The 14,927-nt window shown below is 46.0% G+C and overlaps 1 protein-coding gene and 1 long non-coding RNA gene across 2 annotated transcripts in view; both read right to left on the bottom strand.

Moving 5' to 3' along the window:
• Positions 1-2,419: 2,419 nt before the first annotated feature.
• On the bottom strand, positions 2,420-3,068 carry LOC310682692 (activated RNA polymerase II transcriptional coactivator p15-like). Its single transcript, XM_083451769.1, has one exon. The coding sequence runs from the start codon at positions 3,002-3,004 to the stop codon at positions 2,651-2,653; it is 354 nt and encodes a 117-aa protein (XP_083307895.1). The 5' UTR covers positions 3,005-3,068; the 3' UTR covers positions 2,420-2,650.
• A 470-nt stretch (positions 3,069-3,538) lies between these two features.
• LOC310681277 overlaps positions 3,539-14,927 on the bottom strand; it is a 45,244-nt gene continuing 33,855 nt past the window's right edge. Inside the window, exons 2-3 of the long non-coding RNA XR_014513196.1 lie at positions 11,614-11,765; positions 3,539-3,668 (exon numbers count right to left, since the gene is read on the bottom strand). This is a non-coding gene — a long non-coding RNA (uncharacterized lncRNA). The remainder of the gene's footprint in view (positions 3,669-11,613; positions 11,766-14,927) is intronic.

Here is a 14,927-nt window from a genome sequence, read left to right as displayed (position 1 = left end):
TATCTGCGCGTGCGCAGACACAATTTGTGGCACCGCTCGGTGAGTCCCTGCGCCATGCTGGGCTGGCTTAGTGCAGCGCATGGGGGATTTGCCAAGCGGGCGGCAACGGTCTTTGTGGGCCACATCTGGCCCATGGACCACACGCTGCCGACCCCTGCCCTAGTCAGACACTAACCAGTATTTCTCAAACTTGGTTCTCTAGCTGGTTTTGAACTACAATTTCCATCATTCCTGATGTTAACAGATAAATCCAAGGGCTCCCTTGGATAAAAAAACAAAGACACCAGCCAGGAATACCAGAGCAAAACAGCAGCCAGTAGGCTTGGTCTTTATTGAAGACTATCGTGACAGGACTCCCACCTGCCACCAGGTGGAACAAGATGGAAGCCCTGAAGAAAAAAAGACCCCAACTTTTATTAGTTACTAATAAAACTACACCCCTAGAACTACATCACAACTACATCATTGACACATCACAAAAAGAAGGGGTTGAGGGAGGAGTTGTGGAGGTAACCTGAGTATCTTGTCACCTGGCTGGTTCCTCCTCTTCCCCTCCCCATGAGTCATTTCCAGAGGACAAAAGGGAGTTGGCAGTTTCCTGCTCCCAGAGGGAAGATCTGATCGTTGTCCTTTGTTCCAGTCAGTGCTGAATCCACACCCATATGCAAGTCCTTTGTGACCCTGATGGTCTTCTGTCTAGAACCATCAGGGTTGGCATAGCAACTGGGCAGGGCTCCTGTGTATGTGCTAGTATGCTCCAAGGGATTATGGCTGGCCTGTATCAAACCTTCCCCATTTTGTGGTCCTTCCTACATGGAGTAAAATAAAAGTGGAATGGTGCAGATCCGATGTATGGTTCATTTTCTATGAATTTATAACAGAAGTGTAGCGTATGTCGTGTGTGTGTGTGTGTGTCGAGTTTGTACAAACTGAATGATTGGGGGGGGGGGAGATTTCCTGTGACACCTGACCACTGATTCTGCAAACTGGGGGATGATGGGAGTTGTAGTCCAACAACAACTGGAGAACCAAGTTTGAGAAACACTGCATCTACCTAATACAAGATAGCCAAGAAAACTACCATCCTCATCACTCAGCATTTCTTTTCTATTATTTTCACAAGCTTTATTTACTAAACATAAGGCAAGAAAAACAACAGGGTTCAGCATGCAAATCTGCATTTAAGATTAGGAGAAAGGAGGAGGGAGGAGAACCTGCAAAGTGCTATTTCTCAGGAGTCTGCAGTTCAAAATGTAGATTTTTCACATCCCTCCCCCAACCCATCCCAGATGGATGGGAGGGACCTCCTGGCCACAGCAATATTGTTCTGAATGGGGATTGGCTGGATTGTGCAGAGAGCTGATTGGTCAGAGAATGGAAGATTGACAGAACTATTTTCAGGAGTTTCTCTAAATTCAGATGGAAGCAGTGGCGTAGCGTGGGTTGTCAGCACCCGGGGCAAGGCAAGTAATTTGCACCCCCTAACCCGTGGATTTGCGCCCCCTAACCCTAACGCCCAGATGTTGCGGCCGGTGCGGCCGGCCCCCCCTGCACCCCCCACGCTACGCCACTGGATGGAAGGATAAGAGTATGTGGAGACCAGGAAAGAGTGTGGCTTTGGTTGGTTAGCTTTATGGAGGGGAAGGACTTTTACCTTTTTTTACTTGCAGTTATATTTACCCATAGACCTAGTGGACCAGCCTCCTCTGTTTAATCTATTTGCAATGTGAGGATTGACTTGGAAAACTTGTAGGACTTGCTGGTTTGCCTCTGAAAGCAGCCGCAGGACTGGGAACAGACATAAAATATATAGATACAGGAGTGATGGTCCCACTCAACTGCTCCTTAAGATGCTATGGAGAAAAAGAATGCATGATTGCCCTTAAGAATTAAGAAGTAGTTCAGGTCTCAGAAAACAACTGCTGGATCTTGGGCTAAATTAGGCTTTACTTGTTCTGTTCTTTTCTATGAAAAGACCCTTGAAAGAACCCAAGAAAATATTTAAATAAAATATTTTTAAAATAAAAAAGACCCTTGAAATGTTGTGTTGTGTTGTGTTGTTGTGTTGTGTTGTGTTGTGTTGTGTTGTGTTGTGTTGTGTTGTGTTGTGTTGTGACACAATTGTCCTCAGGCCCATGACTGGTCCCTGGAGGGGTGGGCATCCTCAAATCTGATTACTCACATTCCCACCCTATGCAATGGTTGTTCTGAGATTCAAATAGCATTCTCAGATAAGTGATAACAGTATTTTATGGGGAAAGTGCCTACAAAAAATGCTTATTTTGGGGGATATGCATTGGGGAAATGCAAGTATATCAATAATAGTATTTTCAGAGAAAGTGTACTCTGTGAATGCATTCCCCCCCCCCCCTTGTTCCTACAGGAGAACTTCTTTTTTTATTATTATTAATTGAATGTGTTTTATTTTACACAATGATGTGAGAACATAAAACCTGTTTAATAAAAGTATACACATTTGTAACTTCACCCAGAATACACTTTTAATGCACATTAAAAAAAGCGCTCATCTTACAAATTGTTTTGCAATCCAAATATACAACAGCTTGGAAAACAAATGGTTTAGAAAATGAATGCCAATGTAAAATGACTACTTAAACCTATAACAGTAGAGTTTCTGCATGGCTCATCTTTACAGTTTTCTTACTGCTTCATCAATATCAGTAATCTGTTCCTTCAACTGGCTCCACTGTTCTGGATTTAGAGAGATACCTTTTCTGCCAGGTTTCATTTCACCTTCTTGATCCATCCAGTATTCTCTAATATCAATTATGACTTTACCTTTAAAATCACGAACACTGACATATCTCATATTCTCATCTCTGTTGCTACTTTGCTTGGAGGAGGCCGCACCTTTGGAGCTTTCACCAGTCTTCACAGGCTTTTCAGGCACGGCTTGTTTTTTCCTTTTCACCTTTTTGTCAACTTCACTGTCCGAATCACTGGCAGATGAGCTTGAAGACACAAGTTCTTTTGATTTTGGCATTGTTCCACTCAGAGCCCGCTGCTCTCACTGCCTTCCTCTCGACTTGCCTTTTTTATCCCCCCCCTACAGGAGAACTTCTGAATAGATTCAGACCTGTTAGTTGTTACAACATACAGTGGTGCCTCGCAAGACGAAATTAATTCGTTCTGCGAGTCTCTTCGTCTAGCGGTTTTTTCGTCTTGCGAAGCAACCCTATTAGCGGCTTAGCGGATTAGCGCTATTAGCGGTTTAGCGGCTATTAGCGGCTATTAAAGGTTTAAGGGATTAGCGGATTAGCTGCTAAAAGGCCATTAGCGGTTTAACGGCTTAGAAAAAGGGGGTGGAGAGCGGAAAAGAATCTCAAGACTCGCAAGACATTTTCGTCTTGCGAAGCAAGCCCATAGGGAAATTCGTCCTGCGAAGCGCATCGAAAAACGGAAAACCCTTTCGTCTAGTGGGTTTTCCATCTTGCGAGGCATTCGTCTTGCGGGGCACCACTGTACATGTTTGTACTACAACTGAAGTCCACACTTTTTTGCACAAGTGTTTACTGAACTTCACATAAATTAACTGTGATTATCTACAAGATGGCTCAGTGGCTATGATTGGTGGCTAAGAGAGGGGGGTTTGCTATGGTCACATAGCTGAGATTTCCTCTAGCTCCAAGCTCACATTCTCAGCTCTCCTGGAAAGAAAGAAAGAAATATGGATGAGAGATTCCAGCAAATGTTTGCCATGCTCACACTTAAAGAAACAGGAAATAATTAATTAAAAATACTGGTTGGACTAGACGATCCTCCAACTCTACAATGCTATGATTCTGTGAAATACAGCAGCACTTTGGTAGGGATAGTTAGCGACCATTGGCCTTTGGCCATAGCTCAATGACAGAGCACATCCTTGGCATCAAAGATTGAGATTGAATCCCGACAAGACATCAGTACTGTTTTGGGGGGATAGGAGGCGGGCAGGTGTGGAGGATTCCCTGGTCCTGAATGGGGTAACTGTGCCCCTGAAGGAGCAGGTGCGCAGTCTGGGAGTCATTTTGGACTCACAGCTGTCCATGGAGGCACAGGTCAAATCCGTATCCAGGGCAGCTGTTTACCAGCTCCATCTGGTATGTAGGCTGAGACCCTATCTGCCTGCAGACTGCCTCATCAGAGTGGTGCATGCTCTGGTTATCTCCCGCTTGGACTACTGCAATGCGCTCTACGTGGGGCTATCTATGAAAGTGACCCAGAAACTACAACCAATCCAGAACGCGGCAGCCAGACTGGTGACTGGGAGCGGCCGCCGAGACCATATAACACCAGTCTTGAAAGACCTACATTGGCTCCCAGTACGTTTCCGAGCACAATTCAAAGTGTTGGTGCTGACCTTGAAAGCCCTAAACGGCCTCGGCCCAGTATACCTGAAGGAGCATCCCCACACCCATTGTTCAGCTCAGACACTGAGGTCCAGCGCCAAGGGCCTTCTGGTGGTTCCCTCACTGTGAGAAGCCAAGTTACAGGGAACTAGGCAGAGGGCCTACTCGGTAGTGGCACTCGCCCTGTGAAACACCCTCCCACCAGATGTCAAAGAGAACAACAACTACCAGACTTTTAGAAGACATCTGAAGGCAGCCCTGTTTAGGGAAGCTTTTAATGTTTGATGTATTACAGTATTTTAGTATTTTTTTTGAAGCCGCCCAGAGTGGCTGGGGAATAATTTTTTATTATTATTATTATTATTATTATTATTATTATTATTATTATTATTATTATCACCAGTTTTAAAAGGCTCTCACGTAGTACCATTTGAAAAGATCATTTGCCTGAGATCTTATAGAGCTTCTGCCAGTCCGAATAAACAGCCCTATACAAGATGGAGTTCTGTCTAACAAAACGTGACTATTTTATATCTTTGGGACCTGTTCGATTCAGTGGCTGGTACAGACTGGCAATATTAAAGGCATCCGCACACCTTCTTTAATGCACAGAAATACTGTATGGCACATCAGCCGCCCTTCAGGAGGGTGTCTGTGGAAATACTGCTATTGTGAAAGAACTGGAAATGTTTGCGTTTTCAAGCCCGGTGTCAGAGAGTGAGCCTTTGGGGTTGCCATGGAAACCTTTCATGCCACCACTGCAAAAGATGTGAAATCCATAATGTGCAACTGCCTGGCTCTTTGATTTGGTGTTTCTGGGAGAGAGAACATGTACAATATTGTGTGTGGAGTGGGGGGGGGGAGAGGAGACCTAGACTACATTCAGTAATAAAAATGATACAGACAGATGGCCACATGGAGATGGGTCAAGAGAAATCAATCTCAGTAACAAAGGTAATGAACAATTCTCCCTTCCAATATTACTGAAGAAGATTCTGATAAACAAAGAATGTGGGAGAAATGTGATCGCTTTGGAAGTATCTGTCATTGCCTTCCTACATCTATATACACTTCTGAGTAAAAAAAGAAGGCTGTGCAGCATAAATTTCTAGTCACAGAAAGAGGAAATGAAGAATATCCATTAATGTAACAAGCAGATTCTCAGTTTTCATTTGCGGTTATTGCTAACTGAAAGACACCACCCCAAACTCCAAGAGATGTTTACCAAGGTCTTTGTTTCCTTTTGGGAACATTGAGGCACAATGGAGCCTATAGTTGACCACCTGACAAGTTGTATCATTATACTCCAGGGGTCACCTGCCCAGTGCCTGCGAGCACCATGACACGGGTGCCCCAAACCCAGACTCTGAGCTTTCAATAAAAAAATAATAAAAAGTACCTAGCTCTCCTAGAAAGAAAGATATGGAACAAAAAGTGCAGGTCCCTTCTAAGCAATTTCTGTGACATGGGAACTGGAACCGAGGAGTGTAACTGTTGTTATTAATAATAATAATAAATAATAAATTTTATTTATACCCCGCCCTCCCCAGCCGAAGCTGGGCTCAGGGCGGCTAACAACAATCAAAATAATCCAACATTCTAAAAACCTTTCATTATAAAAATTAATTAAAATCAAATTGATGGCAACCATTAAGCAAAATTCTGTGCAGATTGCCAGCGGAGGGGGTCAGGCTGCGCCCTGACCAAAGGCCTGGTGGAACAGCTCTGTCTTACAGCCCCTGCGGAAAGATGTCAGGTCCCGCAGGGCCCTGGTCTCTTGTGACAGAGTGTTCCACCAGATCGGAGCAGCGGCTGAGAAAGCCCTGGCTCTAGTTGAGGCCAGCCTAACCTCTCTGTGGCCTGGGATCTCAGGATGTTTTTATTTGCAGACCGTAAGTTCTTCTGTGGGACATACCAGGAGAGGCGGTCCCGTAGGTATGAGGGTCCTAGGCCGTATAGGGCTTTAAAGGTTAAAACCAGCACCTTAAACCTGATCCTGTACTCCACCGGGAGCCAGTACAGCTGGTATAGTACCGGATGAATGTGATCTCGCAGCGAAGACCCCATAAGGAGTCTCGCTGCGGCATTCTGAACCCGCTGGAGTTTCTGGCTCAGTCTCAAGGGCAGCCCCATGTAGAGCGAGTTACAATAATCCAGTCTGGAGGTGACCGTCGCGTGGATCACAGTGGCTAGGTCAGGGCGAGAGAGATAAGGAGCCAACTGCTTAGCTTGGCGGAGATGAAAAAATGCCGCCTTTGTTATAGCTGTAATCTGCGCCTCCATAGAGAGGGAGGTATCGAAGATTACACCCAAACTCTTCACGGACGATGCTGGCACTAATTGCACCCCCGCAAGAGATGGGAGTTGCCCCCTCAATCCCATATCGCCCCGTCCCAGCCAGAGGACCTCTGTCTTCGAAGGATTTAACTTCAACCGGCTCCCATGTAACCATCCAGCCACAGCTTCCAAGCATCTGATCAGTGTGTCTGGGGCCGAGTCAAGATGGCCATCCATCAACAGATAGAGTTGGGTGTCATCGGCATACTGATGGCAACCCAGCCCAAAACTCTGGACTAGCTGGGCGAGGGGGCGCATAAAGATGTTAAAAAGCATTGGGGAGAGAATCTCACCCTGAGGCACTCCACACACCAAGGAGTGGTGCGATGACAATTCCCCCCCAAGCGCCACCCTCTGTCCCCGACCAGAGAGAAACGAGCGCAGCCATTGAAGGACTGTGCCCTGGATCCCCACGTCGGCAAGGCGGTGGTCCAGGAGTTCGCGATCGACCATGTCGAAGGCTGCTGACAGGTCTAGAAGTATCAGCAGCTCTTGCACATATCTCAGCTGAACCAAACAACATACAAATGTCATTTGCATATTACAGCTTTACTGGCGTAGGTGTCCCTTTCAGCAGCTGGTCACAGGGAACGAATTCCCAAGGTACTGCTCCAAGAAGCTAAACTAGGGCAGGAAGGGCAAAGTTCCTGGAAAAGCCCTACCTTCAATTGTGCAATGTCCTTCCTTTTCAATTCCTCCCTTCCTTAATCTAGGAGAGCATTCACAATAAGATGCTTATCAGGCTAGGTAATCACATCCACAGCTGTTTCCTGCTTTGTCAAAACCAGTCTGAAGACAACAAAAAATAAGAATCTCATCCAGCTGAAGAAAGAGACACAAAAGGCATACACTGGGTGAAGAAAAAAAGCCAGAAGACTATATGTCTTTCCAATCACACTGTTGTTAAGACTCAGCTAAAGGAACTCCTTGTTCCAGTTTGCTTTGGATATTGCCTGAAATGTGAACTGTCCTTAAAAAAAAAATTGTTGTTGATTTTGAAGAAAAAGTACAACAAAAAGAGCTGTGTACAATAGCGTATGCGGACGCGGGTGGCGCTGCGGTCTAAATCACAGAGCCTAGGGCTTGCCGATCGGAAGGTTGGCAGTTCGAATCCCCCGACGGGGGTGAGCTCCCATTGCTCGGTCCCTGCTCCTGCCAACCTAGCAGTTCAAAAGCATGTCACAGTGCAAGTAGATAAATAGGTACTGCTCCGGCAGGAAGATAAACGGCATTTCCATGCGCTGCTCTAGTTTGCCAGAAGCGGCTTAGTCACGCTGGCCACATGACCCGGAAGCTGTCTATGGACAAATGCCGGCTCCCTTGGCCTATAGAGCGAGATGAGCACTGCAACCCCAGAGTCGTCCGCGACTGGACCTAACGGTCAGGGGTCCCTTTACCTTTTACAATACAGTGTGTTTCTGCATGTTCAGACTGTTATAGGAAACTAACTCATATGTGTCCATGCATTTGGAACATCTGAGTGTGTCCAGGGTTCAAAAGCAAACAATCCCAAGAAATGGGTAGCAGGGTGCCATGTGAGGAATATTGGCTTGTGTGCCAACTGCACCCTTCATAACAATAGTGCTTCAAGGATAGCTGCAAGGCCCAGGAGGTTCTCACCAGCTGTCTATTGTCACAGCCAGCAGGAAGGCTGTCTCAGTCTCTGTGCCCAAGTCAGGTTCCTCACCACCCGCACCCGGTGCTACGGCAGCTCTTGTAACAGTTGTGTCCTGATATGTGTTTGGATCTTTGACTAAGAATCATGGTGCACCATAATGATGGTTGGTGTTATGTACTGAGCTGAATCCTAGAACAATAGGATCCTGAATGGAGCAGTCTGATTGGTCTGCAGGAGCCACCCAATCCAGCTCCAGGTGGAAGTGAATCAGCGACCCGATTGGCCTGCAGGAGCAGCCAATCAGGCTTCTGGAGGAAGTGAATCCGCAACCTGATTGGCCTACAGGAGCAGCCCGGAATTAGCCAATCATGCAGGGCCCATTGTGTAAATAATGTATATACAGTGGTACCTCGGGTTAAGTACTTTATTCGTTCCGGAGGTCTGTACTTAATACGGAACATGTTTGTAACCTGAAGCACCACTTTAGCTAAGGGGGCCTCCCACTGCTGCCGCGCCGCCAGAGCACTATTTCTGTTCTCATCCTGAAGCAAAGTTCTTAACCTGAAGCACTATTTCTGGGTTAGCAGAGTCTGTAACCTGAAGCGTATGTAACCTGAAGCGTATGTAACCCGAGGTACCACTGTATAGCTAGACATTCTGAGGACAGTTTCGTTCATTTCTACTACAAGCTGAATAAAGAGCATGAAATTCACACTCGACTCCAAGTATATTTCAGTTGGGTTGCCTGATAGAGGGGAAATCAGCAAAACGAAGTCTAGAATAACAAAACAGGTTGTAAACCAGACACCTTCATCTGCCCCACTTGAAATAAAACATTTATTTTCCATGTCGTCTCTACAGCCACAGCAGGTGGTTTAGCTCTCCAATGGTTTAAATTCCCCCCCCCCCCCCCGGCGCTCTCTTCCCTCGTATCTCAAGACAGACAGATCCCAGCAACATCATTTATTTCCAATCTGTAAGAAGGACCCAACTTGTATTACAATAATATAGTAGAGGAACCGTGTTTCACAATAGAGAAACATGCAGCTTATCTGCATTATTAAACAACAGCTATTACTGATATATCTGAGACAAGCTGCAATGACCTGTGTTAATAGGGATCGGCTGGCATCTGTCTGCCTCGGGAGACATCGATCCTCAGGAATCCATTGGTGCATGAGTACAAGATTGTCTTGGAATTTGCCAGGTGATGTTCTCCTATGTAAACATAAGGAGAGAGTACACGTTTTGGATTTTGCTTCGATGGCTCCAAAGAATTTTTCAGTTCCTGCCTACGTAGGTAGTAGACAGCAGCATCCAAGCTGAAGTGTGTGTGTGTGCACACACACACACACGTAATAGAATTGTAGAGAACTGTAGAATTGTACAATTAGAAGGGACCCTGAGGATCGTCTAGTCCAACCCTGGCAATGCAGGAATATACAACCAAGCCATACAGGGATCGAACCTGCAGCCTTGGCACTATCAGCACCAAGCTCTAACCAGCTGAGCTATCCATGACATGCAGAAGAATCAGTGTAAAAGAATGAAAGCTGGCACAGTTGGTGTCAGTACGTACAATCTATTCCAGAGAGAGAGAGAGAGAGAGAGAGAGAAAAAAAAACATTATACACAGAGAACATTACACTCTTCCATAAGCATGGAGATGGAGGAGAAATGCAAATTCACATTCAGATATATTTTACTGGCAGGAAGAATTTGTTTGTTTGTTTGTTTGTTTGTTTGTTTGTCATACCGCCCTATACCCGAAGGTCTCAGGGCAGTTCACATAAAATACCAAATACATAAAATCAAAACAAAACCAACAACCAATAAAAAACAACAACCAAAAGAGCCAGCCTTTTAAAAAAGGGTATAGCATATAAATCACATCAGGCAAAGCCTGGCGCCTAATAGTGTATAGTGAAGGCGCCAGGCAAGCTTGCCTGGGGAGAGCATTCCACAGAGGGGGAGCCACTGCAGAGAAGGCCCCGTTCTCGGGTTGCCACCCTCTTGACCTCTCGTGGAGGAAGCACACGAAGAAGGGCCTCAGAAGGTGATCTCAGGGTCCGGGTAGGTTCATATGGAAAGAGACGGTCCTTGAAGTATTGCGGTCCTTTAAGGCTTTAAAGAGATGACACTCTTTTCCATCTTATGAAGGGGCAGGAATAACACAAGTCTAGTTCAGACATGCAGCTTTCCCCATGTTCTAATGATCATGGGAATTAGGAATGTGTGTGACCCAGTTATTCACATGTACGGTCTTACACGCTGTTGTAACCATGTTGGAAATGGCACCTACTTTACCAGGTTTGCCACAACAAAGATTTTCTCAGATGCAGTGAGAGAAATTCTGAAAGCATGTGTGTCCCTTTCCAGTGTGGAAAACCATTAGTACGCCATGGAGGGCAAAGGAGCCCACTCCTAGGCACTACCATTCAAATGGTGTGCATGCCCTATAACAGGAGTCAGTAACCTTTTTCAGCTGTGGGCCGGTCCACCTTCTTTCAGACCATGTGGTGGGCCGGACTATATTGGGGGGGGGGGGAATGAATGAATTCCTATGCCCCACAAATAACCAAGAGATGCATTTTAAATAAAAGCACACATTCTACTCATGTACAAACACCAGGCAGGCCCCATAAATAACCCAGAGATGCATTTTAAATAAAAGGACACATTCTATTCATGTAAAAACACACTGATACCCAGACCATCCACAGGCCGGATTGAGAAGGCGATTGGGCCGCATCTGGCCCCTGGGCCTTAGGTTGCCTAGGTAAAGGTAAAGGGACCCCTGACCATTAGGTCCAGTTGTGGCCGACTCTGGGGTTGTGGCGCTCATCTCGCTTTATTGGCCGAGGGAGCCGGCGTACAGTTTCCGGGTCATGTGACCAGCATGACTAAGCCACTTCTGGCGAACCAGAGCAGCACACGGAAACGCCGTTTACCTTCCCGCCAGAGCGGTACCTATTTATCTACTTGCACTTTGACGTGCTTTCGAACTGCTAGGTTGGCAGGAGCAGGGACCGAGCACCGGGAGCTCACCCCGTCGCGGGGATTCGAACCACCGAACTTCTGATCGGCAAGTCCTAGGCTCTGTGGTTGCCTACCCCTGCCCTATTTCTTGTAACTGATTACGCAGGGAAGAGTTTCCCTGCCTCCCTATTTTATTCAGGTGGCACCCCTGATGGAGACGGATGGTTCTGGGAGCCATTGACTAGGACTGGAACTTCCGCAGGTCTTGTGCTGACCCAGGAATTATATGCAGCACACAGAGTCAGGCTGGCAACAGCATCCATTTGATACCTGCTGAGAGTTGGTTTTGTGAAGTCCTCTGTAGTATCACATTAGTTCTCTGGAATAGTGGCTCTTCTTGACAACTTCACCATGCCCCGAAGCCCAAGGAAGCTTTGTCACAATAAACCCAGTTCAGTTTTCCTTCGACATCCTCATTTGATCTGTGAGGCAAAAGAGGAGGAGCGTTAGACAGCCAGCTGAATTTGCAAAGGATGCTAAACAGGATGCTGCAAACAGCATTTAGAACAAAAAGGAGAGAGGGAGATAAATTTAAAGGAGGCAGCACTGTGCTGACCTAGCAAACATAGGTCACCTCTGGGAAGGAAATAGCAAATGAGATGAATTCTAGGAAAGTGTGATATTGTCCATCTGGAGAATTAATTGCACAGAGAGAGAGAGACGTTTACATCTTTCTCTGGTTCCCCTCCGCTTTCCTAATTCATTCACCATCTCTATTCCCTATTCCATCCCTATTAATCAGATGTAAGAGTTCAATTTGTGTTGGCATCTAGCAAAACAAACAGAAAAAGATTTGAAAACGTAAGAAACTTGTTCCTCTTAAGAACCTTGTTCCTGCTCAACTGTTATTAATTATTTTATTTATTTAAAATGGATGTTTTAAAAGGTCTTAAGTTATACATTTATCGGTTATGTTTTGATGACTACAGACATACCTCGGGATAAATGTGCTTCAAGTTAAGTATTTTTGGGTTGCGCTCCGCGGCGACCCGGAAGTAACAGAGTGCATTACTTCTAGGTTTCACCGCGCGCATGCGCAGACGGTCAAGATGATGTCACGCGCATGCGGGTAAGCAGCAAAACGCAACCCACGCACGCGCAGACGCGGGTTGCATTCGCTTCGGGATGCGAACGGGGCTCCGAAACGGATCCCTTTCGCATCCCAAGGTACCACTGTATTTTAGAAGCTACCGTATTTTTCGCTCTATAAGACGCACCAGACCATAAGACGCATCTAGTTTTTGGAGGAGGAAAACAAGAAAAAAAATATTCTGAATCCCAGAAGCCAGAACAGCAAGAGGGATCGCTGCGCAGTGAAAGCAGCAATCCCTCTTGCTGTTCTGGCTTCTGGGATAGCTGCGCAGCCTGCATTCGCTCCATAACACACACACACATTTCCCCTTACTTTTTAGGAGGGAAAAAGTGAGTCTTATAGAGCAAAAAATACGGTATTTTGTAAAGTACGGCTCTTGTGAAGTGGCTGATGAATGTGTTAAACTGTTGGCCTCCCCCAGGGTTTCCTTCTCCAGGACCACAATCTCCTTTCCCCCAAAATGGATGTTTCTTTTCAGGGCGACATCTTCTCTTCTCCTACCTCCTTTTCCCTCCCCAGGACCACCACGTTTTCTTTCTTCCTCAGCTTCCAAACTCACAAACAGGTCCCCATTCCTGAGACCACCTTATTTCCAATCCACAGCTGCTCCCCAGAACGATGATGTCACCCTCCCTCAGAGCCTCTCCTTCCCACGTTTTTCTCCTGAGAAGCCCCATTCAGGTTCTGACTTGATTCTGAAAAGGTCACTCCGTGGGCCTCTTCTGCCGCCTAGTGGTCCAGACTGTCATCGCAGCATGATGACAAACTTGAGTAAACGCAGTATAAAGAGGGAGAGATAAATATCATAGGAATACAGCCCAACAATGAAAACAGAACAGCAGGGAGAGCCAGATAGTGCCACCGGTCAGAACTAAAACTACAAAGCTTGAGTGAATAAAAAAAAAAAGGTCTTCACCTGGTGCTGAAATGGTAACAGAGCTTCTGACAGGCTAGCCTTCTGCCGAGAGCATTCCTGAGATAGTGTGCCACAACTTAAATCGTTTTATCACCTGCCTCACTTCATGGTCCTATGATCAGGTAATGGAATGACCCCGAGAAACACCTCTGAGGAGCACCTTAATACCTGGGCAGGCATGTGTAGGAGAGGACAGTCCTTCAAAAATCCTGATTCCACACCATTTAAAGGTCAAAGTCAGCACAATGAATTAGGCCTGGAAATGGACTGTGAGCCACTGCAGCTATTTTAAAACTGGCAAGATATATCCAGGTCAAATTAATAACCTAGCTGCCATACTTTGCACTAACTGTAGCCTCTGAATTGTAGTTTCTTTAAAGATGGCCCCACAAGCATTGCAATACAGTCATACCTCATGTTACGTCCGCTTCATGTTACGTTCTTTCAGCTTACGTCCCGCGGCAACCCGGAAGTACCGGAAAGGGTTACTTCCGGGTTTTGCCACTCGCACATGCGCAGAAGCGCAAAATGACATCACACGCATGCGCAGAAGTGACAAATCACAACCTGTGTGTGCGCAGACGTGCTGCTGCGGCTTGCACTCTTTTCATGTTACGAACGGGCCTCCGGAACGGATCCCATTTGCAACCAGAGGTACCACTGTATTACAAATGGGATATTACCATAATATGATAAACTATGTCTCAAGCTGTCTCTGACTCTCTAGGAGAAACCGCAAGGGACACACCTGCCTCAGTCAGTGAAGGATGCTTCAGTCCACTGAGGCCATTCGGATCAAGCTAAGGTTGGCTCTAACCACACCCCCAGGCTGAAGAAATGGTCCATGCACCTGCAGAAGAGCAGAACACCATCCTCCAAGTCAGATGAACCACCAACCGACATCTTGTCAAGACATAGCTTCAGTTTATTAGTCTTTATGCAGAGGCATTACAGGGATACAGCTTCACCTGGGTTTAAACGAAAGGGAAACGGATTTGGGCATCCTCAACTAAAACCTGATGATGCATCAACTCAAACATCTGGAGGACCCCAGTGGTTGTAGATGTTGAACAGCAAGGGGGACAAAGCAGAGCTGTGCTACACAGCATCACTGCCATGGAGAAGAGCAGCAGTCTCCCACTCAGGGATCTTGACCCAAATAAATATATTTGTGAACAGAATAATACTGAAGATCCAGGTGTGTGTGTGTGTGTGTTCTTTCTTTCATTTATTCTTTTGATTAGTTTCAACTAACGATCTAAGTGCTTGAGTAGACTGGTGTGACTTTCTCAAGGAACAGCCTCACAACTCTCTTTAGAAAGGTATTTATTACCTCTGATTGGCTCATGAAAAGGTTAAATGATGTCTTTGCACAGCAAAGAGAGACCTTCTTCTAGAGTCTCACATTCCTCCAACATGTTAGTTATCCATAACCAGTGTGTTGCTACGTACCTAAAAGATTTGTGGCATGGACCTATGGGTATAACATATTGGCATAACATTTTCTAATCTACCTGTGCAGATGAAAACTTGGAAAACATTGACATGAACTTTTGTGCCACTGTGTTTGCAGAC

The sequence above is a fragment of the Podarcis tiliguerta genome (genome assembly GCF_965153285.1).
Source record: "Podarcis tiliguerta genome assembly, chromosome: 7".
In the NCBI taxonomy this organism is placed as follows: Eukaryota; Metazoa; Chordata; class Lepidosauria; order Squamata; family Lacertidae; genus Podarcis; species Podarcis tiliguerta.
The sequence above is the reverse complement of the archived record's forward strand: the minus strand, read 5'-3'. Positions and strand labels throughout refer to the sequence as shown.

Coding starts and splice junctions, on each gene's coding strand:
- LOC310682692 (XM_083451769.1), bottom strand. CDS start 3,004: ATGCCAAAATCAAAAGAACTTGTGTCTTCAAGCTCATCTGCCAGTGAT.